This window comes from Pongo abelii, chromosome 11 (assembly GCF_028885655.2).
Source record: "Pongo abelii isolate AG06213 chromosome 11, NHGRI_mPonAbe1-v2.0_pri, whole genome shotgun sequence".
Classification (NCBI taxonomy): Eukaryota; Metazoa; Chordata; class Mammalia; order Primates; family Hominidae; genus Pongo; species Pongo abelii.
The window spans coordinates 113,636,258-113,662,239 of NC_071996.2; the positions used below are offsets into that span (position 1 = coordinate 113,636,258).

At 34.5% G+C, this 25,982-nt stretch overlaps 1 protein-coding gene across 2 annotated transcripts; it reads right to left on the minus strand.

The window, feature by feature from the left end:
- Window positions 1-442: 442 nt before the first annotated feature.
- MYL1 (myosin light chain 1) lies at window positions 443-25,400 on the minus strand. Of its 2 annotated transcripts, none has more exons than XM_002812805.4 (7): window positions 25,139-25,400; window positions 12,726-12,753; window positions 8,649-8,792; window positions 4,535-4,708; window positions 4,010-4,087; window positions 1,321-1,363; window positions 443-755 (listed from the first exon to the last, which is right to left on the minus strand). In XM_002812805.4, the coding sequence occupies exons 1-6, from the start codon at window positions 25,268-25,270 to the stop codon at window positions 1,335-1,337; spliced, it is 585 nt and encodes a 194-aa protein (XP_002812851.1). In that variant the 5' UTR covers window positions 25,271-25,400; the 3' UTR covers window positions 443-755; window positions 1,321-1,334. The 2 variants fall into 2 exon arrangements, with proteins under 2 accessions (XP_002812851.1, XP_003776115.1); XM_003776067.3 differs by lacking the exons at window positions 12,726-12,753; window positions 25,139-25,400 and adding exons at window positions 13,004-13,028; window positions 13,782-13,855.
- Window positions 25,401-25,982: the final 582 nt, after the last annotated feature.

A 25,982-nucleotide genomic window follows, 5' to 3' on the forward strand; every position in this document is an offset into this window, starting at 1 on the left:
AACAATCCCATCCCAGAGGGTTTTTTCTTAAACTTATAGCTGAATGGTCACTTTAAATCTTATCCTTGAAGACATTAAGTGAGAAGGATCAAGGGCTTGCTAGACTTTTCTAATAGGCCAGATTGTCACTAGAAGTGAAATAGATCAAGCCATGAACAAAATGATTTACACAAATCCGAAGAAGCCTGTTTTCACTTTAAATTACCTGCATAGTTTTTATAAAAATGTCTCTTATCCAGTTTGAATTTCCTCAGATTTCTATTTCACTTTTTCAATAACATATGATTATCTTTATTATTCAATTTGTTATTGCTATGTAGACTGCAGTGATTTCTTCTTTTAAAAGTTTATAATTTGTCAATATTCTCTACATTTAATAAAATAATTGAAGTTTTAAAAATTATTTTCATTAAGAAAATAAAAATGCAATGTGACTTGAACATTCCAGACTGACCAAAATTGTTTATTGATTTATTAAGAATGTTTGTTGATTCATGGCAGATAATAAAGAATGGTGCTTGGATTTGAGATTGTCAATATTTTATTCTTCTCATCTAGAGCAGCAGACACTTTGTTTGTGTGGTATGAATTCAATTCAGAGAAAAACCGAAGATGTATAAAAATTCAGGGAGTTGCTCAGTCTTGAACAGTCCAGATTGCTTTGTTTTCCTGAATGATGGTAAACAGATCTGGAGAGTTTGTCATGGGTGTGATTAAAATAAGTTTCCAGCCAGTCTTCCTAAACAATGCTTGTTCTGTAAAGAAAAAGGGAAAATGAATTAGATATTGATTGCATCTTTTCAGAAAGAAAACTCAGGAGGAAATAATGTGAAGTGTAAGAGAATAAAAAGCGCAAAGTGAATCAGCACTTACAAGATGAGACATTTCCTAGTTGTAAGAACCTGTTTGCAAGTGCTTGAATTTGGACTATTATAACATGGTTTTCTAGAGCAGAAACTGTTAAAAACTACTTTGGTTATCCAAAAAACGTTTGCCTGTGCTTTTATTAGTGTTCTGTTCCAATCAAATTAATTAACTATTCTCTGGTTTGTTGAGTCTCCACTGCATAATTGTAGTACAGTCACAAAGATAGAATTTATGAGTGGAAACAAAAACTTCATAAGTTTTTGCTTATACGCTCGTACAAAAATGCTCTATTTCTAAATAACCCATCTCAAGGCATTAATATTTTCTAATTAATATAAATATCTCTTAATTAAGAACCAATATTCATCTACAGCATATAAACTGAAGCTGTCAAGTTTTTAAAAACACAATATCAAGAAAGCCTTAAATATTAAAGAGGGAACTGGTATATACCTTGAGAGCTCCATTCAGATAGACATGATGTGCTTGACAAAAGCTGTAGGGGCAAAATAGACAAAATAGACAATTTAGAGTTAGGAAACAGTCAAATTTAATAAAAGAGAGGTTTAATGAGTTAGCGCAATCCTATTTTTAGCTGTAACAGTAGTTTCTTTTGTTTTGTATTTAAGATGTGTATAGCTCATAATTCTTAGTAGTGGATTGATGACCTTTGCCCTGATTTTGCAAATTAATTTTTTGAATAAGTGGTACATTCACATACATTTTTATTTTTAACATGGGGTCTCATTGTGTTGTCAAGGCTTGACTCAAACTCCTGGGCTCAAGCAATCCTCCTGCTTTAGGCTCCCAAGCAGCTGGGACTACGGGCACATGTCACGGTGCCCAGCTGTGGTTAAAATATTTTCTTTAAAGTATGAAAGGGTATATAACAACAAAATGTTTCCCATCACTGTCTGCTAGGCAACTGGTTCCCCTTTTTATAGCTAAATTGACAGAGCTGTTTATGCATATACAAGACCACATAAATATGTTTCTAAAAATCTTTTTACACAAAAAATGGCATACTCTATACATTGTTTTGTATTCTTTTTCAACTAATAATTTATCTTACAGATATTATAACTGTACATAAGAGTGTCCCTATTTTTTAGGGCTGCAGAGAATTTCACATTGATACATTGATGGACATTCAATTGTTTTCACATTGATATGTTCATAAAATTATACTTTGGACATTAAATTATTAAAAAAATTTGGCTATTATGAACAGCACAGTAATGAATAACCATCTATATATGGTCATCTCACTTGAGTGAAAGTATATCTAGAGACTAAGTCTCTCCAGAAGTAGATTTGCTGCAATTAGTACTATCACACCATCACCTAGGGGTTTTAACAATATGCATTCCCATCAGTAAAACATGAAATTGCCTGTTTCCATACCCTCTTCTCAGCCTAAAGTGTGCTCAAACATTAATCTTTGGCAATCAGCTTATTGAAAAATGATATCTCAGTGTAGTTTTATATTATTATTATTATTTGAGACAGAGTCTTGCTCTGTTGCCCAGGCTGGAGTGCAGTAACGCGATCTTTGCTCACTGCAACCTCTACCTCCCGGGTTCAAGCGATTCTCATGCCTCAGACTCCTGAGTAGCTGGGACTACAGGCACGCACCATCGAGCCCAGCTAAATTTTGTATTTTTAGTAGAGACAGGGTTTCACCATGCTGGCCAGGCTGGTCTGGAACTCCCGACTTCAAGTGATCCGCCTACCTGGGCCTCCCAAACTGCTGGAATTACAAGTGTGAGCCACCATGCCCAGCTGTCCGTGTAGTTTTAATTTGCATTTTTAAAAATTATTAATGTAGTTTGTCATCTTATTTTATTCATTTTATTTCCTATGAATTGTCTGTTCATGTACTTACTAATTTTCTATTCGATATGATCTTTTATTAATTTGTAGTAGTTCTTTTTTATTAGGAAAATTAGCTCTTTCTGGTATTAATTGAAAATTTTTTTTTCTGGTTTGCTGTCTTTTGACTTTGCTTTGGTGGCTTTTGCCGTATAGATTTTTTAAAGTATGTGATTAAATTTGTCAAGATTTTCAATGCCTTCTGGTTTTTGTGTCACTGTTAGAAAGAAAAAACGTAACCACTCCAAAGTTATAAAATTAATTCTTCCATGATTTTTGTGCTCTTTATGTTTTTAGCTTTTACATTTCACATGTAAATTATTTGAAATTTGTCTTGGCATAAAATTCAGATTTGACTTCACTTTCTAGATGACTGTCTACTTGTTAAACAATATTTATTGAATGATTCTCTATGGAGTGTATTTATGGTAATAGCCAAATGTGAAGAATTGTCGACGGGGAAAAAAGTGAAGTTTAATCAAGATTGTCAGTGAAGATATGTTTGGCTAGGCCCTTTGATTTTGTCCTCTTCTCCCTCCTTTTCTTTCTTCTCCTTTCTTCCCCTATCATTCTCTTCTCTTCTTTGTTTTTCTCTTTTTGTCTTTATTTATATGTAACTTGATTCATTCTCTTTGGGGATAGAAATATTTTTAAATTATCTTACAAATTAAAAAAAATTTTAAATTTGTAAATTATATTATGTATGCATCTTTGTTTTGTGTAGTGCATTGCTTTCACACACTCTGGGTGAAGCTGCTGTAAATTGATAGTAGGAATTAAACAATTGGCAACTGTGGGATGACTTTCATTTAAGCAATAACACTAGACAAGGAGGAGAAGTAAATTTTAGCACCAGCCTGGCCATTAGTGATTTGACCTTCACCAAGTAACTTAACCTCTTTGGCCCGAAGTTTCATTTTCATAATTGCTTCATATTAGTAAATGACTTTGAGATTTCTTCAAGTTTAATATTCTATTAAATTTGATTCTGACATCAGCCCTGTCTAACTCATAGGGATGTTCTGAAGATCTAACAAAAAATACATGTGAAAACACATTTTAAGCTTTAAAACAATGCACAGTATTGCTAAAACACACTGGAATAAATGTTATTTATATGTTCAGATCCTCATGTATCTTTTTAGAGTTATGCAATTGATTGTCATATGTATGTCAATAAGGAAGGAAGAGGAAAAGAAGCTCAAAAGGAGCCCATCATCAATCTGATCAGTTAAGAGTTGCTGTAACCACCAGTGAGCATCGATTCTACCTTCGTAGTTGATGCAGCCATTGGAGTCTTCTTGACCTGCCATCAGGGCTTCCACTTCTTCCTCTTTCATCTTTTCACCTGATGAAACAAAACTCTCCTTTCAGAAAGACCACGTGATATTTTCAAAATCCACCATAGGTCATCAGTCAAGGGCTTCTGGAGACTAAATTCTTGACATATAGGAATTGTGACTTTCCCATTCTTTTGGTTCTTAATATATTGTCAACTAATTGGTTTTTGAATGAGTTAATTAATTAAATACACATTATCCGTTGGCATACAAACTGTGTCCTATAAGAACTACCATGCTTTCCTTTACTTATTAATTACCAATATTTTAAGTTAACATTTTCACCAAATTCACTGTCACTGAGGCCAATTGAAATGGTCATTAACTTTTGACTTTTTTTTTCCCCATTTTCCCTTTGTAGTCTTTCCTCCTATTTTGGTGATGACATGATTCTCCTGTCATGTTCTTTTCTATATATTCTGTCTCACTAAGTCCACTGAAATAAATTCCTTTACCCAGGGTGGCTAGAACATGGCGGAGTTCGGCACCCATGACTGTGCCATTGCCTTCCTTGTCAAAGACACGCAGACCCTCAACAAAGTCTTCGTAGGTGCCCTGGTCCTTGTTGTTGGAAATGGCTTGCATCATAGGCAGAAATTGTTCAAACTCAATTTTCTTGGCATTCAGCTCTGTAAGAAATTGCAATTTTGAGGGTTATTAGCTACCATAATACTAACTCTGAGTCACAATTTAAACTTGGAAAGTTACTCTAGGTTATCTGAAAAACCTTCACACAGCTTAAATTTCAGCTGGTAAATTGCTAAAATATCAAGAATATTGTAATAATTAATGGCATGAGGTCTGGAGTTCCAGTGCCTGAGCTTTTATTCCCAGTCTACCGTTTGCGATGTTGACAGTGCACTAGTTAACCTTTTTGTGCCTCAAGTTATCATCTGTAAAATAGAGATAACTAATAGTGTTATTGTGAGAACTAAATGAGCTAATGAATGCAAAGTTTAATAGAATACCTAGGATAAACTGAGTGCTTAATAAGTGTTAGCTTTTTTTGGTATTGTCCATTTAATATTTCCCATAAATACTTGCAAGCAATAGAAAAATGCACTGAGATACAACAAACTTATTAGTGGATTAATACAGTAAAACTTAACTTTAGTACATACTCCACCTTTGTCCCCAGCTTTTTGAGGGCCTTCCCTTTCTTTAAATTTTAAGTAATTTAAGAAGTTTACAAGGAGAGAGTGTGTGTCAAATATTTTGTGATCTCCTGACTTCTTTGTACCTTAGAGGCCAGGAGATGATAGGACTTTATTATCTTCTGACAAGGTAAATCTTATTCATGGAAAATCTGGACAATCTATTTTATACTATCCAGTTGTATGCAAATGGGTAAGGTTATGTATTCACCAAATCAAATTTTTTTTACTACTCGTCTATATTTCTATTACACGCAATTTATATTTTTACATTGAAATTATATTGAGTAATATTTAAAAAATTAAATTTGAATGCTGAATAAATGAGTATTTTACCAAATAATTGTATTAAAGATAGATGTTGCTAAGTTGGAAAGTGACATTTAAAGGTTTCAGCCAGGCACAGTGGCTCACACCTGTAACATCACCACTTTGGGAAGCCGAGGCAGGTGGACTCCTTGAGCTCAGGAGTTTGAGACCAGCCTGGGCAACATGGCAAGACCCCATCCCTACAAAAAAATCAAAAACAAAACCAAAAAAGGCCAGGCATGGTGATACATGCCTGTAGTCCCCAGCTACTTGGGAAGCTGAGGTGGGAGGATTGCTTGAGCCTGGGAGGTGGAGGTTGCTGTGAGCCAAGATCACGCCACTGCACTCTAGCCTGGATGACAGTGTGAGGCCCTATCTCAAATAAATACATTAAAAAAATTAAAATTATGTTTGGCTGGGTGTGGTGGTTCACGCCTATAATCCCAGCACTTTGGGAGGCTGAGGCAGGATTGCTTGAGCCCAGGAGGTTGAGGCTGCAATGGGCTATGATCATGCCACTTCATTCCCCCCTGGGTGACAGAGTGAGACCCTGACTCAGAAAAAAAAAAAAAAAAGAAAGAAAGAAAAAATAAAAATAGGGTTTGCCCTATTGCTTGCTCACTTTATCTCATGCCCTTGGCTTTTCTACATGACGTAATTGGAAATTTCCTTCCACAGAAAATGAAGTAAGCAGGGTGATTTTGAGTTTTCCTGAAATCAAGCTTTCTTCTAACAAAGGAAGGCCACCAAAGAATTTTCAACTGTCAAGGAAAAGAAAAAGATTATTTGTTACCTCACACCCCTCTCTCTGTTTCCTAATGGCAAAGATAAACAGCCTGAATATCTACTTGAAAAACTTCAGTTTTGTATCTCTTTCAAAAATTATTTTCGATTGACACATACTAATTGTATGTATTTACAGGGTAAAGTGTGATATTTGGATACATGTGTATAATGTGTAATGATCAAATCAGGATAATTAGCATACCGATCATCTCAAACACATCATTTCTTTGTATCAGGAACATTCAAGATCGACTCTTTCAGCTATTTGAAAATGAATTGTTGCTAGTATAGTCATCCTATAGTGCTTTAGAACACTAGAACTATTCCTCCAATCTAGTTATAATTTTGTATTCATTAACTGACCTCTGGCTATCTCTTATTCCCTCCTCTCTTCATTAAAGATAGATGTTTGGTAAGTTGGGAAGTGGCATTTAAAAATAAGGTTTCTGTTGGGTGCAGTGGCTCATGCTTATAAACCCAGCACTTTGGGAGGCCGAGGCGGGCAGATGCTTGAGCTCAGGAGTTCGAGACCAGCCTGGGCAACATGGCGAGATCCTGTCTCTACAAAACAAACTAAAACAAAACAAAAAGTAGCTGGGTGTGGTGGTACACATCTGTAGTCGTAGCTACTCAGGAGGGACTAGAGCACTAGAATTTATTTAGAATACTAGAATTTATTCCTCCAATCTAGCTATACTTTGGTATTTAGTAACCAACCTCTGGCTATCTCTTATTCCTTCCACCCTTCCCTGTCTCTAGAAAGCACTACTTTCTACTTCTCTAGATCAACATTTTTTAGATTCTACATATAAGTGAGAACATGTAGATTTATCTTTCCATCCCTGGCTCATTTTACTTAACATAATGTCTTCCAAGCTCATCCATATTGCAGTAAATAATAAAATTTCATTTTTTATGGTTAAATAGTATTCCATTGTGTGTGTGTGTGTGTGTATATATATATATATATATATATATATATATAAAATATTTTCTTTATCCATTCATCTGTTGATGGACATTTAAGTTGATTCCGTATCTTGGGCATCGTGAATAGTGTTGCAGTAAGCATGGGAATACAGATTTTTTTTGACATATTGATTTCCTTTTCTTTATAAATATACCTAGTAGTGGGATTGCTGGATCATATAATAGTTCTATTTTTAGTTTTTTGATAAACCACACTATTTTCCACAATGGTTGCACTTACATTCTCAGCAACAGTATATAAAAGTTCCCCTTTCTCTGCATCTTCCCCAACATTTATTTTTTGTCTTTTTAATAATGACCATTCTAAGCAGGTAAGATGGTGTTTCATTGTGGTTTTTAATTTGCATTTCCCTGGTAATTAGTGATATTGAGCATTTTAAAATATATCTGTTGGCCATTTGCATATCTTCTTTTGAAGGATGTCTATTCAGTTCATTTGCCCATTTTTTTAATTGGATTATTCGTGGGTTTTTTTTTTGGCTGTTGAGTTTCTTATATATTTTGGATATTAATCCCTTGTCAAACAATTTGCAAATGTGTCTTGTCTTTTTTGTTTGTTTTGAGTATCATTTTCCATTAGACTATTATACTTTTCAATAAAACCATTGGGATTAAAAATAATTTCCTTATTCTAGAATAATGACTGGATTTCTAGATTGAGTAAATGACTTCTGCAATTTTGCCACTTAAATTTATCACTGATTTTTTTCCTAGGATTATCCTTGTGCTCTGTCCTTTGACACCCTGCTTCTAAAGCAGGGTGTCAAAGGACAGAGCACATGGCAGTCAGCATGTATTTTTCAGTTGCTTGACAAAGTTGCAATTTCATTTCCACAGCTTTTATCAGAGGAGAACTTCTCTAGAACTGTGCCACTGGAATTTACCCAGAATTGTTTATAAAGTGTTTTAAGTCATATTTAACATCTTTGCCAGAATGTGTTTTTGCCTTTGAAGATTTGAAGTCTGAAAAAATGTGCAGATTTGGATATTATTTCATTACATTAGCCTTTAATTATGAACATTCGAAACGATATTAGCATTAGGTATTATTTTTAATATCTAATGCTTAACATTAGATATTAGCATGACATTTTACCATGCTTGCAAATTCTCAAAGGAAGTTTAACTTATTTTATAAAGAAAAAAGCTGAGACTTTCTATGGCCAAGCAGCACACTTACAACAATCAAGAATAAACTGAGCCCTATTATGTGAAACATTTTTAAATCAATCTTTCTCTCTGTCTCACACACACACACCACACACACACACACACACACTGCTACACACTTCCTATACTTCCACACTTCTTGGAAAAATTGATGGTTTACCTTCATTGCTGGGGTTTCCCAGAACTTTCCTGACCTCTGCATTGGTGGGATTTGTGCCCAGAGCTCGAAGGACATCACCGACCTGGCTTAAGGTGATCTTGGAATCACCTGTTCTGTCAAACAGGAGAAATGCCTCCTTGAATTCTGCAAAAAGCAAGAAACATTAGAGTGCTCTTTTCTTCCTCTAACCTATTAATTAAACCTAACTCCATCAAAAATTCTGTTCAAACTCTTCTGTTTTACAACTTCTGCCAACTGTGCAAGTTGTTATCCTGGATTCTCTTTTTGTATCTCCAACTATCATTGGCAAAAACTTAGCATTTCTTTTTGGGGTTATTTTAAAACAGCATTTCCAACTTTAAGTTGCCTGTTATTGTTAATCGGATATGGAAATTGGAGCTCCTAGTTATATTCATATTTCCTTTATGTGCCTAGAAAGCTGGATTGGGTTAAAAAATTCTAAGGCCTTGAGAAATTTTAATAATCTCTCATATAATTAACAAGATGAACAAAATTTCAAAAAGAACAAATTTTCAATCAGGCTCATGGTACGTGATGTTAACTCAAACTTTTCAAATTATATAGAAAAACCTCCTCTTGAGGTACAAATTTCCTAGGTTATCCCTTTAACCAGTTTTCTCCAGGAATAACTTTATTTTTCAGGAAAAATTTAGAAAGGTAAGACAAATCTACACATTCTATAGTTTATTAACTAATGTGTGACTCTATTAGGCTCCTCGTATAATCAGTTCAGAAGGAGAAATATTTGTTTTGGTATGTTGCTGTGATAATCTTTTCATACTTTACCCTTTTATCAAATAATACATATAACATATGTTGCTATATCAGCTTTAGAATTTCGCTATGCCTTGTGATTACAATTTTATGGAGAAAATTGTAGGTTCACATGCAGTTGTAAGAAATTATACAGAAAGATCTCTTGTATGCTCTGTCTGGTATCTTCCAGTAGTAACATTTTGCAAAATTATGTTATCATAACTAAGATATTCACATTGGTAGATGCCATCAATTTTAGTCACATTTTCCCAGTTTGCTCGATTCATTTTGTGTGTATGTGTGTGTATTAAGTATACACAGCCATTCTCATTCTTTTATGAATACATATTTTAAAGTGTTCTCTATTCTAATTGTAATAATTGTATTGATTACTTTCTCTAAATTTCATCATTCTCTTTTGATAGAACTGGTTTGACTTTCAAAATTATAGTGACAAAGAATTTAGAAATGTATATCAAAGACAGAAAGGGTGCTACTATGGATCTGGGGGCCAGTAAAACCATTTTAATTAGAACTTATAAACTAGATTACATTTTCTGGGAAACCCAAAGGTACTGCTGGTGACTTCTAGTTAATATCAACAATACTCAAAAAATCATTTGTGAATAAATTGGTAGAAGTGAAAGCATTTTTTTAGGCTATCAGTGGTTTCAGATCAAAAGGTGCTGTCTAGATAGATCACTCAGAAAAGTATTCCATCTTGCTAGTCCTCCATCCCCTAATCTAACATGGCACTGACATTATATTCACAATTCACTACAGATCATGTTACCATTATTTGTTAAAATTTACCCCTTGAATTCTATGCAGTTTGACTACAGATCAATTCCCTAAGCTAAAAAACTTGCTGCAGGCACTGAGAAGTCATTAGTCAAATATTATTTTTCATCTTTCTAAGGGACATGTGAAACTGAACTATTCTTGTTACTGGGTTCAGGCTTTCATGGACAGACTGCTCAGCAGGCTCAGTATTACCCTGGTCAGATGCCGAAGTAGAAATAGGATTTTATGGGCTGTAATAGAATCACTCTGACATTAACACTTTTGGTGATTTAAAGGCAGAGACCAGAAAGACACTATTTTATTACCCCAGATTTTTAACCCAAAGTTTAGTTATTCTCTTGAAGAATTAATACCAGGGCTGGTTATACTATTTTCCAGGGGCTGGTTGCCTGTTTCTTTTTAATACAATTTGATTTGGATACAGCCATTCCCATTCTTTTATGAATTGTCTATGGCTTTCTTCACACCTCAGTGAAAGAGTGGAGTTGTTTTTACAGAGACTTTACTGGCAGCAAAGCCTAACGTATTTACTATTTGGCCTTTTAAGAAAAAGTTTGCTAACTTCTGGTCTATAATAGTATTGTTCTAGAACTTTTTGGTAATAATGGAATTATTGTCATGCTGGGCTGCCCAAAAAGGTGGCTATTAACTGTTGCTCTTGAACACTAAAATGTGACTAGTGCAAGTGAGGAAAATGGATTTTAAATTTTATTTTTAATTAATTAAAGTTTAAATAGCCACATGTGGCTAGCGTCTCCTGGAGAGCACAAAACTTAGACCTTTAGAATGCTGTAATTTTCCAGTTTTTTGCACCCTTTCCTTCAATCCTGTGATAGATTCCAATAGAGCAGCCATGAACAAAATTCTTTAACCACTAAACAAGGAAACAAACTAAAGAATACTTTCATTTAAGAAACTATAGGTTTTCCACATAATTTAAAATGCTTACATTTGTTTTCCTGCCGCAAAGAAAACAGTACACTACACCCATGTTTACTGAACTTCTGTGTCTAAAATCTATTTCACAGATGGAATAAAAGGTTTAATGCTCAACGTTAAATCCTTGAGTCCTTGCAAGGGTTTTTAAGTCTTCCATTGCTTGATCCTACAATAGTTTTGCCACAACAACTGTAAATTAGCTATTTGAGAGGACTGGGATGCAGTAGGTGACAATGTAGCAGCATCACTAGTTAAAATGCATTAAAAATCAAACAAATTATGGTAGAATCGCCAACTGTTTTCAATGAGAAAAAAGTCCTTCATGGTATAATTTCAAATAATCTTGAGTTATGAGTTACCAAATCATCTAATCTGTCTACATGAGGCCATCAACCATGATACAGATGCATGTGAGTCTGTACTACAGTAAATATCCCTTTTTCTCAATTTATGTTAAAATATGAACTATTTCAGATGCAGAAATAGACTTGAAGAAGGTGGACTCCTTTAGGCAGAGAACTGAGTATTTGAATAGGTTCTTATTAATCACCTATAATTATAATTATTTATATTTTCATATCATAATATATGTAATATAGACATACTACTTATGACCAATATTCTAATTTATACAATATTTTGAAGCTAATTTTTTCTCCTCCTTCCATCTATAGGTTTATTTGTGTCTCAGTTCATTTAGATATGTGACTCTTTCACTCCATAAAACATTCCTCCCTGCACTTTCTAATGAAAACATCAAGCTCCTGTGGAATATGGGATCTGTTGGATCCAAAGACCCAGAGGGGAAAAGGTTGACTTTTTAGGGAAACTATTCAGATTCTCTTGAATCTTAAGAGTTTGGAGTCTCCTAGCTAGTAATTGTTTTTATAAAATAAATTTTTAATCAACTTAAACTAATGTCAGATTTTGCTCCTATCACTAATTCTTTGAGTCATTGAGAAAGTCCTGTCACCTCTCTGGAGTCTGTCTTGCGTATCTCAGGGAGGGGTTAAACCAGGAGACATTTAATGTTCCTTCTACAGTTCTATGATAAATTAATCCTTCTTCTTTGTTTCTGAATTCATTTTTGTTCTACAACTCACTATGTTATCCATTGAAATGATATAGGTTTAGTAATTGGGCAGTTTTATAATCAACTTTGTTTTTCAAATTGACAATTCAGACTGGCCAAATCTCTCTTTAAGGATTATATTAGCAATTTAGCCATCTAAAATCTACATCTTTTTGGGAAATATATATATATATATGTATGGTATTATCTATTGTATCAAATTGGTTTTATTTAGATATCAGCAAATATAAGGGCCTATTTTGTGGTGCTTATCTTTTGTTTGTTAAACCTTTGATTACTGAGTATCAGCAAGGGTTTCAGGTTGAGCTAATTTATATTTAGAATGATCGAGAGCAATTTATATTCAGAATGGCAACACCAGTGGGGATAATTAGGAAGAGCTAATCTCATCCCAAGGGAGTTGGTTTTCACACATGCCATCTTTATGAGTGTGCACATTTAACAACCATAGCTTTTAAACTTACCATCCTGCTGTTCCTTAGAGAACTGGATCTGTTAGAAAGAAATTGACCACAAAGAATGTTTTAACCAAACAAAAATGTTCTGATTTTTAGTTGTATCCAGATCATTCCCTGAGTAATCTTCAAAGTAAGCTCCAAAAGTCAGCCTACTTTTCAGAGTTCAGACGTAGCTTGGACACTAACAGGTTGAGCCATAGTAACATGCCTTGAAGATAAGTAATATTGCAGAAACTAGGCAGTGCTGTGCCTACATCTGTAGCAGAGAAACTCAATTCACTTACCAGCAATCTGGTCAGCACTGAAGGACTGCAGTGGCGAGGATGAGAAAGAAAGAAAAAAAAAAAACTAGTACTCTTTCAAATGCATTGACAGAAGAATGAGTGCTTGTTGCTCTGAGATTTTTAGGAAGCTATGTAGGTGTCTTGGCATAAGAAGGTTGCCTTAGGATACTTTTGAATCTAGGAACATAAAAAGCTATTGCAAAAGATAATTAGGGAATATCTTTCTGTATCTTAATGATTTAACAAATGCTACATTTAATACTTCCTAGAAAAATAATCTATAGTATATTTAAGATATGTCTAATAAGATACATGGTGTTAAAGTACAGATATACACATTAAAAAGACTACCTTAAGTCTGTCTTCTATTTAACCAGTGCTTGAAAAAATAGTATACAAAACCCAATGCATCAAAAGCAGTTTACTTAGTTTTAGCTATCAGCATCACTGGACTGTATTTTAATGTATAATATTTTGCTGTAGCTACAGGTTTTTTTCTTCTAAATTTAGATATAATGAATCTTATGTGATACAGCAAGAGTTGGTGAAGCATAAAGCACAGCTCTTGGAGGATGTATTTTTCCAGCTGATAAACAGCTCTAATTATTTTCTCCTATCTTTAATGGATCTCAACAAAACCCAAAAGTAGATACTAAAGACTCATGTTGAACATGTTCTCTCCTCAGTTCCATTCTTTGCCTATCTTTCTTCTCAATAAGATCATATCCTCTATCTATTTTCTCCTATAAATGACAAATTATTGTCTCATAGGACCCACCATGATGGAGCGGCTGGGCGGCAACACAGCAGGGAAGCTGAAGAGTGAGTTGAGGGCTGCTCCGGTCCCTGAGTGGGGTCCTCCCTGGCTGAGGCTTCCTTTTATTTCTGGGCAAGCTTTGACCTCACAGCTAGCATCAGGTTTCAGAGATAAGTTGCCACACCCCTTGGAGAGTTCTTTAGCTTTCTTAGGGCAAAGGGAAAGATGGATCTGTACCCTGAGAGCTATTTTTAGGTGACCAGAACCTTGGAGTAGACAGCCATAGTGAGATGGAAGCCTGTCGGTATTTTTATGGTCTTTATTTCCAAGATGTTCTCTTGGAGCATCTTCCTTTAAGAAGCTTCCTATTTGTTCCATGGCAGAAGAGCTTAGAATTTCTTTAAGGTCTTGGGCCAGACCCTTCTCTTGATGACCATGGACTTTGCGAACTTCGAGTCAGCAAGTTTTGGTATTAATGCAAGTTTTTGGATGGGACTGGTTTGGGGTTTCAAATGGCAACTGCCATAGCAGGAACATCCTCTGAAGTACTGTCCTTTATGGTAAAGTTCAGAGGACTTGAAAAGGCCATGCACATTCTGCATGTTTCTTAGGATGCACCCAAGTGACAATCTGGTCAGGTCTTTCAATCTCCAATTAAAGATCACTCTTTTGCAAGCATAATCTAAGCCAGGAATAGTTTTGATCTCCGCTTTTCATCATTCTCCTTTAGTCTCCTGATGTTAAGTCTGGTTATTTTCCTCCCTCCTTGTTATCTTTATAATGGCCGAGTAGTCATATTTTTTTATTTTCAGAAGTTTTTCTAGGCAGGAAAGCTGATAGATCATTTTTACATTCTTTTACTCTCATCCTATACATTTTTTTTTAACTACACATAAGTTCTTACTAGATCATGCTGTTTCTGTTTCTACTTCTGCCTTGGCAAACACTCTATGGCTCAGTCCCTAGACCAAGAAGCCAAAAGAATGCATGGCAGAGCTTGTGGAATACAAAATTGTACTTTATTTTATTTTATTATTTTTGAGACAGAGTCTTGCTCTGTCACCCTGGCTGGAGTGCAATGGCACAATCACAGCTCACTGCAGCCTCGAACTCCTGGGCTCAAGTGATCTTCCCAGCCCAGAATCCTGAGTAGCTAGGACTACAGGCATGTGCCACTGCACCTGACTAATTTTTATTTTGACTTTTTGTAGAGACAGGGTCTTGTTATGTTGCCCGGGCTAGTTTGGACTCCTGGCCTCAAGCCATCATCCTGCCCAGTGTTAAGATTACAGGCATGAGTCACCTTGTCCAACCAAAACTGTATTTTAGAATTTTAAAGGTATCTAGGGGATTGGCCAGCAATGGGTTTTCATGGTAGCTTACCTGAAAATAGCGGGCAACTCCCTTCTGGAAATGGTACTGGGAAAAGTGGTACAGGAAAAGATCCTCCTAGGATGTCCACTAAAGTTCAGACAAAATATTTATCAGTTTTCTACATGTTTAAAGCAGCTCACAGACATAATGTATATTGGAGATTAACTTTAATTTGAGTACTGCTTCAGCAACTGTTTTTAGGGGGATAGTCACAAAAAACATGAAGTCTTCCCTTCTAGAAAGACATATACTTTGTAGCTTCTCCTCAAAACATTTCAGAAGAAATCAGCATTTAATATGCATATCACTTTTGGCTCTAAGTTTATAAGTAGGAACAAAAATCTCATAGAATCTTGAGTTCCAAAATTAAGATTGAAAATATAATTTTAAAATTATTAGTACACAGGTAAACATTTTCATAAATAGCTTGACATTTTGAAATGTTATTGGGAAATGAAATTTAATAGAAAAATAAAAAATGCTTTGAATCATTAGGGGGAAATGGAAGGGAAAGACAGAGGTGGAAATGTGTAACTTTGAATATTACAAGATTTGGAATCTTATAATTTTTGACATAAATGAAAGCATCAGAGCCTACCATGTTATCTTTGTGTTCTTTTTTAGTTTTGTAATTATATTTATGTAATTATGTTATTAAACTTGAATTGTCTTATGATTATTGAGAACTAGCATATATCATTAGTTGAGCTAATAACTATAAATAATACAAAATTAACCATCAAAATTGCCCTACTAAACATAATTATTTTCATATTTAATAATTTTTTTCAGGTAAAAAATGTCCTTGCCTAGATATAAAATATGGTTAATTTGTGTAAAATCTATTGAGTAAACTGGAAAGTAAGTTTAAAAGTTGTATTTAGGGCTGGGTGTGGTGGCTCACGCCTGTAATCCCAGCACTTTGGGTGGCCGAGGCGGGCGGATCACCTGAGGTTGGGGGTTCAAGACCAGCCTGACCAATATGGAGAAACCCTGTCTCTACTAAAAATACAAAATTAGCCAGCAGTGGTGGCGCATGCCTGTAATCCCAGCTACTTGGGAGGCTGAGGAAGGAGAATTGCTTGAACTCCGGAGGCGGAGGTTGCCATGAGCTGAGATCGCGCCATTGCACTCCAACCTGGGCAGCAAGAGTGAAACTCCCTCTCAAAAAAAAAAAAAAAATTAAAAAAAATAAAAGTTGTATTTATGCCAGGTGTGGTGGTTCATGCGTGTAATCCCAGCACTTTGGGAGGCCTAGGTGGGCAGATTACTTGAGACCAGGAGTTTGAGACCAGCCTGGCCAACATGGTGAAACCCTACCTCTACTGAAAATGCAAGAATTATCTGAGCCTGGTGGCATACACCCATAGTTGCAGCTACTCAGGAGGCTGAGGCAAGAGAATCACTTGAATCCGGGAGGTGGAGGTTGCAGTGAGCTGAGATCACGCCATTGTACCCCAGCCTGGGCTACAGAGCGAGACTCCATCTCAAAAAAAAAAAAAAAAGTTGAATTTATGTTATGAATAAGCTATTTCTAACAACTTGGATACTATAAAGTTTGTTATTATTATAATAGAAGCAGTTAAGTGGTATGCAGTTGTTAACTGTTTCACCCTAGTCTTTCTCCATACCTTTATCACATAGAGAATGCATTTAGATTTTTTTGGTACTTACTGAGAATCAACATAAATATTTGAGCACTTTATTTGACAACAGTAGGGAAGGCTACAGTATAGTCTAGAGAAAAACTGTAGTTTAAAAACTAGGAGACCTAGATTCTGTGCTCATAGAATAAATGGGAAATCCCATTTTTTTTCTCTGGCACACTTTTTTTTTTTTTTGAGATGGAGTTTCGCTCTTGTTGCCCAGGCTGGAGTGCAATGGCGCGATCTTGGCTCACTGCAAACTCTGCCTCCCAGGTTCAAGTGATTCTTCTGTCTGGCTTACTTTTATAAATGACAAAACTTATCTTCTCTTTCTTCCTTGGGGTTATCATGATGGGGTAATCAGTCCTTTGAACAAGGGAAAATTAATTGTGTAATATGAATACACAGTGTCAGCTGGTTTTGGCTTCAGTTCTCTATGTCATCAATTAGTTTTAAAGATCAGATTTACCTTTCTTCTCTCTGGAATGCCCTCCTCTCATTGCTTCTTTTTAGAAATTAAATATGCGACAAGCCCTGATAACATTTGTTTCCCTTGAAAGAAACATTTCTTCTCTGTTTCCCCCAGTATTCAACATCACCCAGCTCTTCATCCCACTGAAAGTTTTTTAACCTTCCTGATTGTAAACTGGGAAGTGTAGGCCATTCCCGAAGTCATTTGTTCCTGATGTGGACCTAGATGTGAGCCTACCCCAACCTGTCTCCAATAGAGCACTTCCCTTGCCTTATTCTTAGGGTTTATCCCTCCATAACTCTCTATAGAATACCTTGTCTATATTTGAAGCTCAATAGATTTTCATTAAGTTAAAATTATTAGAACACGTATATCCTAAGCTCCCCCTTCAAGTATAAACTTCTCCTCTAGAATGTTGTGTACCCTGAGGGAAAAGACTTCACTTGCTCAAAGTTAGCATGTTCATTTTGAATTATTGATATATGTACATTTATATTTCTAGCACCTTCCTTTAGATTTTATATCAATGTTTTTGACCTGGACTTCTAATTTTCCAATCCCCAATTTGCTCTTTTTAAGGCTCTTTTATATTCTAGCCTACATATTTGCTTATACTCCTAGTAAGCTAGTTACATTCCACATTTTTATGATTCGTGCTATCATTTGATGTTGGATTTAGGTAATAGTAGTCTACAACATTCTGCTACTAAAAAATTTTTATTACAATGTTTACAAATTCTTTTTTACTTTGAGAAGCATCTTTCTAATAGTAATAATGAGATTAAGTTAACTAATTAAACATCAGACAATATATATATTAGGTTGGTGCAAAAGTAATTGCAGTTTTGTCATTACTTTTGTACCAACTTAACAAAGAATTGAATTATAGAAAAAATATTAAAATGCTGTTAATCAAACAGCTCTGGAATTGATGTAGGTTAAGCCTTAGTAAAAGAAGAAGAGCTATAATTAAAGATTATTGGGGAGACATGTAATGTCGAATACTGGGGGAAAATGCCCTGGGAAGGAACATGGACTACATTCTTCAAAGAACTCGATGGTCCTTGCAACATACAATGGGGACTAATGACTAGAAAGGCTAAATAAAGAAGCTAATATAATCAGGGCCAGTTTTCAATCAAAGAAAACACTGCTGTGTGCTCTCTGATTTAATGCCTGGCAGAGAGACCAAAGACCTGGATGTATATAAATCCTTAAAACTTTACCTAATTTTCACTCCAATCTCACAGAGTTTCTAGGAGCCACCATAAAAGGCCAGGAAAAGCACTATTTTGGAACTCTTAGGAGTTTTGTGCTTCAGAATAACTCAAGTCGAAGGAAATAAATATTTTTGCATTTTTGACTTCAACATAGAATATACTTAGGCTAGTATATATATATAGTCTAGTTACTATAATATGGTATATAAACAGGGGAAATTAAGAGTATTGAGAATATGGTACCAGCCCAGTTTCTGTAATATAAGAGAATTAGATGGTTAGATTGCATAAATTGATCTGGTCTGAGATAAAATCCTTAATTTTGTGCTATGAAGTCCTAGATCAGTCAACTGAATTCAGTCACATAAGAGCAAAAACTCAACTACTAAAATAAAACAATTCAGACCTACAGGAACTAAGCGAGGTCTAAGTGAATTTTAATAAAAATCTAGAAACACAACCTGTTATACTTTTTCAGTTTTCTCCTTAGCTTTCTCATGATTAATAATTGGTAAAGAAATTTAAAGTTTTTTGAGAGCTGACCATACTTTTGTCTCCTTTGTGCATTTGTTTGCATGTAATTTCTTAAAAACCTATGTTGTGTTTTTGTTCATTCTTTTATTTTAAAAAATTCTTTGTGTGTGTGTTTTAAGACATAAATATCTTCTTCTTCCTGTTTGTCTGGAATAAAATTCCTTTTGTGACAGCAGGGATAAGAATATTGGCATTGCCATTCTGGAGACTTCAAGAACTTGTGGAAAGAGAGCTAGATTGGGAATTTTGTTTTAGCTTTCTTATCATAAATCATGTGTCTTTTGATTAAATAACTTCTCTTATCTAGGCTATGGTTTCCTCAGTACAAAATATTCTACTGCACGATTTCTAGGATTCCTTACGTTTCTGCAATGTTGTGAATTTTCCATCCTTTTGTCAGTAGAATCTACTTCAACTCACTCATTTTAATGGGAAAGGAAGAATGCCTAAAAATTCAAAGGTAATATTAGTCTGAAGTAATTTAGATAAACAGGAATTAAACAAAACATAACTTCATAACACCATGTTCAAGCCAGTTGGATTTTTTTATAAACAGGAGACATATGCCACTGGGCATTTACTAGGTACTTTATCACAGTGAAAGGAAGAGTATAAAGTTGATAAGATGTAGTTATATCTTTAGGGATACTTTTCTTCTCTGGCTTCACTTCACTGTTAGGAATTTGTGACCAGAATAGCCAGAATTTATCATCCATATAATATACCTTTTAACTAGTATAATTGAAGCCATTTCTACTTTTATATTGTAATTTTTGCCCTTCAAATTCTGATTTGAGGTAAGAAACAAGCTGTAGAAGTTGTTATAGAAACAAACCACGGAAGATCTTATTTTTATATGAAAAGTATTTCAGTCTGAAGAGCAGCAGAAGAAAGTGTAGTATCAGCAGACTAAATATAATCCTTTCCACCATGAGTCAGATGGTGCTTAATACTAGGTAATTATGGAATGAGTTCTAAAAACAACTTGCCAGGGGTTCATTTGTAGCACTGAAATGCCGAGAGCTAAATTTGGCACAGTCACTTTATGGTCTCCTTGTCTTGCAAATATTTAGTTTTACTTAAAAGTGTTATTCACTATTAATTGGTGAACACCTCTCTACTTTTCAAAGCTGCATTTTCCTTTCAAAGACATTATCCATCAAAATATAATTCTAGAGAAAATTACAAAATGGCCTTTAATATTTTCCCACTTCTCTCCACCTGTTCTCTTCTGTTACAGCATAGACAATTGAAAGAAGAAATGTGATATTGATACCTAGTGATAGTGTCAAACAATTTCTGATTTGCTCCTGAGGTTATATTTACACTGCAAATGGATTAATACTGCAATTGGCTAACATTACAGTTGTATTAAAAATTAATTTGAGCTATTAAAAGGCCAGAGTGAAAGAAAACAAACTTTTAAGATTATGTAAAGTAAAGTTAGAAACAACCTATACATATTTTTACCTATGTTTTTTGAATTAGAAATTGATTACATGTGTTCTTTGACTCAGAGTAGTTAGGGTTAAGGTTTTATCATATTGTACATGTGGCATTGTATTTCTGCGTACCATCCCAAAGAATATAGGTTGGGATTTCCAGTTTATATAATGCTGTTTATTTGTAAATGAAATAGAGATCTCATACCCTCCTTGGAATATTAGCCTGATAGCAAAAATTGAAGGTCATATTTGATGTATGTGTGTTTAATTAAACAAAACCAAAATTACTAAAAAAACTCAGTTTCATTATATCTAATAGCATTTGAAAAATATCCATTTTCCATTTACAACATCTTATAGGAAGATGGAACAAAATGAGTAGGAATATTTCTAGGTTCCTGATATTTCACCCTTCTTCTGTAGAACAAAACACCCAAGTTGTCAGGTGCTAAGATAGGGAAAAGCTATGGAGAACAGAATAGTAGTGAACAGTCAAGGTCAAAAGTCTTGGTGAACTTGCTCTGATGTGTCTGTCATCCCCTCTTCTGGTTACACAGGACTGTGCAGGGCAATATAAAAACCAGTCTACCTCATACCCTTAAGAGTAAAAAGGGCTCCTTTACACATTCTTAGAAACAGCAACTTACTTTTTATAAATAAGGGTGGTAGTTTCGGATATGGTTAACACAGTTGACTCTGGATTTTGCTTGCTAAGTTAAACCCTAGGTCCATCACCTAACTATTTATTTGATCATATGTATAGCACTTACCCTCTTTTAAGCTCAGTTTCTTTACTTGCAAATTGTGGATACAATAACTTCAGTGTAATATTGTGAGGATTAAATAAGATAACATGGCAAAGAGTAAATTCACAATGAATGTTGGTTATTGTTACAAAAAGCTTTATAGATTTCAGAGCCCTTTGTGGAACATGACTTCATTTGATTTTTCTCAGAAATTCTTCTAAAGGAAACTGGATTTATATTAGCTTTGTTGGAAATGAGAAAAAAGAACTTACAGATGAAGAAAAGTAATCCTATACCTGGGCCAAAACAAATTGGGTGCCACAATGCATATAAAACTATCTGCCTCCACTGAATACCCATCAATAAGTAGGTGCATTTGAGAACATTAGATTTCTACCTTATATATTAAATTGAAAGTTTAAATCTTCCCAAGCATGTGGCCAATTGTGGATGCAAGATTTGTTATTTGATAGTTTCTGTCAATGCATTTTGTACCTTTACCACGTTTTATAATATCGCTCACAATATCTAGTCAGGGCTGACCTGATTAAGTGGTGAATACAAAGAAAATTAAAACTCAAACAGCACAGTGAGAGACATGATTCACAATCCTATCACCTCACAGCAATACTGACATATAATGCATGCATCATGCAGAAAATTCACTTACACATTGAAGATCTACAATCTAGGTACATGGTTATGTTATTACTTTCATTATTTTGCTTGGTTGCAGTTTTGAGCAATGCGTATTCTTGTTTTTGAATCTACAACCGTACTTATGCTGGGTTTTAATTCCTGTAACTGTGATTCTGTTAGGCTGTGTTCTTTTGTTCTGGGTTACTGGAAGTATTAGCTCTCTGAAGGCAAAGAGTGCTTAGAACCACCAAGGACAATAACTTTAGTGTTCAAATATCAACAGTACTTTGTTGTTGAAAAGGGTACTCATAGAAAATCCATTAGGATTGGACATCGAGTAAGCATTCCTTGAGAGAGTATCATAAAATTTGTGTCAGAACAATTGAAGAAATGTTGTAAACTAATAACTAACAAACCAGGAAATCAGATTGGAAAGCACACTTAAGAAGTTGATAAAACTAATTAATTATATTCAAGATTATTCAAGATTTATGGGGGAATCAAATATATGGCTATTAAATTTAGTATATTACAATATGAAACATAGATATTAGCTGGGAATACTATGGAGAAATTAAATTTTACCATGGCTATGACTATAGTACTACACAAAGGCAGTTATGATTAAACTACAGCATTACTCAAAGTCTAAAGGACAGCTAAGTTTCTAATCTTATATGATTTATGAAAGAAAGTCTATAATCCAATTAAGTTTTGTTCTTTATTGAATTTTCAGAAAGTTAATGAATACGTATAACAGCTCTATTAGTTTCTTTAAAGTTCATTTTCTCTGCTTGAAAAAATTGTATAGCTTTTATGAAGTAATATATCTAGAAACATTATTAAGTGATTAAAAGCATTATAATATAAAATGTTTTAATGTATGTTTTAATTAGGCCTGTTACCTCCTGGGATAAAATTAAAGTTTATAAAATTCTTGAGTTGTATCACTGTCTTTGGCCTTGCTAGAATACATCTAAATATGCACTGATTTATTTCATATTAATGAATGCAAAGCATTGAAGACATTTACATTTCTTTACAAAAGTGTGTTAGTTTCCATTTGTTTCTCTTTTTTTTCTCTGTTGCAAATGGGCCTTCTGAATGGAAGATGAAGGTTTTTTTTTCCTGTTTCTATCAGATTCATTTAACTTCTTTTTGATTTGTGTTCCTTATGAGAATCCATCACATCTCTTGTTCTGCAATGAAATAATAAAGATGGAGCATACCCAATTCTCATAGAGACACTCCAGGGGTATTTCCTTCTTTTGCTTAGTTGTACAAGCTTATATTGTATCCTCACAATATTACACAATATTAAGCTTGTACAACTCAATTTAACATATTGACAGACGAATGTCAATATGTCAATTTAACATATTGACAGAATAATAAACAAATTTTCAAGATTCTGAAAAGTGTTGCTTCTCTGCTGACTATGAACAAGTAATTGGCTTAATTTCTGGATTAGAAAAGAGATGTTTTGTCTTTTCTTGGAGATCTCTCACCTGCCAAACTAAATTTTTATTTATGTACTCATTCTTACACAGTTCCTCAGGGAAGAAAATTAATGCCTGTTTTCATTAGTTAGATACTTCGTTTGCCTCTTAGGGAAAGAGGTACATTTTCTTTTCTTTACAGAAGTTTGTAATACTGGATACAAACGGTAACATTGTCTTATAAATCACAATAAATACAGGACTAGCTTTGACACTGATTCATATCTCTAATGTTACTGTAGAGTGCAGAGTTAAAGATGAGGGACAATCAGAATTACTATCATGGCTATGATCTCACTTATTGTGTAATGTAGACAGTATGCATCTATAAAGGATACATTAACTAGGATTGCTGGAGATGAAAAATTTGGTTTCCTCGTAAAGAAATGTATGCATGCAGTCCTCAAGTTAGAAAAACATTTATCAGAAGACCTGACATGCATTTTTTTGTCCTCCTAAATGGATATCCATTAAGAATAGCTCTTAATATTATATTCTATGACCAATTTTTTTCAAATACTTCAAATACCTACAAACTAAAGATTAAATATTCATGATAATTTACTTATACTTTAAACAAAATTTCATGTTTAACTGGAATGTTATATAAATTATGAATATATTTAACTTCGTTACATAATGTCTCAGGGCGATCTAACTAAATATTTTTGGGACTTAAAAAATTCCATAGTTATATTAAATAGTCAATGAAATATTTGTTTATGGGTCAGCATCATAGTTACAAGTAAACAATGGTAAATTGGCAAAATTGAGATTTATTACATATACAACTTTTGGCTTAAGTGAAAAGATCACCTCATGGGTACTTTTGCTCATTGGTTTTCCATATAAGGCAGGTTTCCTTAGATAAAAATTTTCAAATTGTAATATGAGCCAATCAGAGCTCAGTGAATGAAGAGAAGGTGCACATTTAATGAGTCACATCACTGGAAGTTAACAGACGTACCTATTTTTCCAAAAGCAGATAATCTTTTGGCAGTTGAGAACTTTGATCACAGCAAAGTTTTGACACAATAATTAATCACATTTTTCTTAGTTCGAGATCAGTATGCAAATACTCTAAGACATAAGCGAAAAGCCATGTAAATAACAAGTTTTATAATTATTTTTGTTAGTTTCATTTAGAAGAAACTCACAAATTCTGAATTAAATACTGTGTATAAATAAACAAGATGACAGTTATAGTCACTGAAACACTTGAGTGCATAATTTTCTGCACTGAGATCTCATTTAGTGTTGTATCAAATTTTATTAGGCAAAGCTGAAGGGAGAATTAACTTGAATTGCAAAAAGTCTTCTTTTTCAGAAGAAGGAAAGCAACTGTCAAATACATAAAGGACAACTGGGCCATCAGCTGTTTTTAAACTTCTGGAAATAAGTAGGGGCTAAAACTTTCCTTTTGATGTAGTTGTGAGTAAGGGATCTGGTTTCCAGAGAGATTTTATTTAAAACCCAAACACTGGTTTAAATATTCTTAAATGCAACACTGTTAAACATATATACTTTTCTTCTAAATAGTAAAAGTGCAATTTAGGAGAAAATGGAAACTTGAGAATAAAAAATAGAGCAAGCACAGGCTTCACACATGATACCATACTCTAATAATTTTTGAAATTATATGCTGGCATTCATTTTTTAAAGCAGGATTCTCTTCTTCAAAATTTACCAGCTCACTAAATAATGCTATTCCTCTCAATGAAAAATACACTCGTTTGCAAGTTCCTAGAGATCCTTACTATTGAAAGATGTTTCAGTGACCAAACAATTCATCCATTTAGTTACCTTAATGGCAGAGAGGTCAATTTTTTCTTCTTTGGGTTTGGCTGGGGCAGGGGCAGGTGCAGGTGCCGGTGCTGGGGCTGGGGCAGCCGCAGCCGCAGCCGCAGGTTTCTTCACGTCTTTCTTTGGTGCCATTTTTTTTTAAAAGGGTGGGTTAAAAAGAGAAGGAGTTCCTCCAGAAGAACCTGTCAAGATGATTCTTGGAAGAGGAGTGGTGGTTGGGTTGATCCACAGCCCAGTGTCTTGAAGGCGGACCCAGAGTGTTAAACGGTATAAGGGCATGCATATATATTTCACTTAGTGCCTAATAGAATCTTGACACATGCGGCTGGATTGGACAGTTCTCTAGTCAAGGGGGATGGCATTCGGCTCAGACTATAAATGGAATCTAAAGGGTCAGGGCTTCATCAATTTTTTTCAACTCTCTTTCCTTTTTTTTCCCCCCACCTCCATATATAAAGGAGAAAGAAATATGACAAAGCCAGCTTCAGATACTTTGGTGACAGTGAGGTAGATTGACTGTACTTTTTCTTGGTAGAATTACAGTTCCGCTGAAGTTGTAAATCTTTTTTTCCCACCTTGCCTAAGAGACTTTACTGAAGGATTCCATTTCAACTTGGAATTTTGGCAGGGAGTATCACCAACTTTCACACAGCTCCTTTGCTCATGCTCCTCCCTCCTTGCCATAATTTGCAAGGAAATGTTAGTCAGCAGAGAGGTGGTGGTGGTTAAAAATAAAAAAGCAGACGTATAAGGAAAGCCTATCATGTCTTAAAGCGGCTTCCCTTCTAGAGAGCACAGACTCTGGCACTCTTTGTCTCCTTTAATTGTAGTGAATTCTATGCTA

Excerpts from the sequence above, each read along its gene's own strand:
- MYL1 (XM_002812805.4), bottom strand. The coding sequence starts at position 25,270 with ATGGCACCAAAGAAAGACGTGAAGAAACCTGCGGCTGCGGCTGCGGCT. Across the intron at positions 8,793-12,725 it reads CTCTAAGGAACAGCAGGATG|AATTCAAGGAGGCATTTCTC; the intron begins GTAAGTTTAAAA and ends TGCTTTTTGCAG. Across the intron at positions 4,088-4,534 it reads CCATGTTCTAGCCACCCTGG|GTGAAAAGATGAAAGAGGAA; the intron begins GTAAAGGAATTT and ends TTGTTTCATCAG.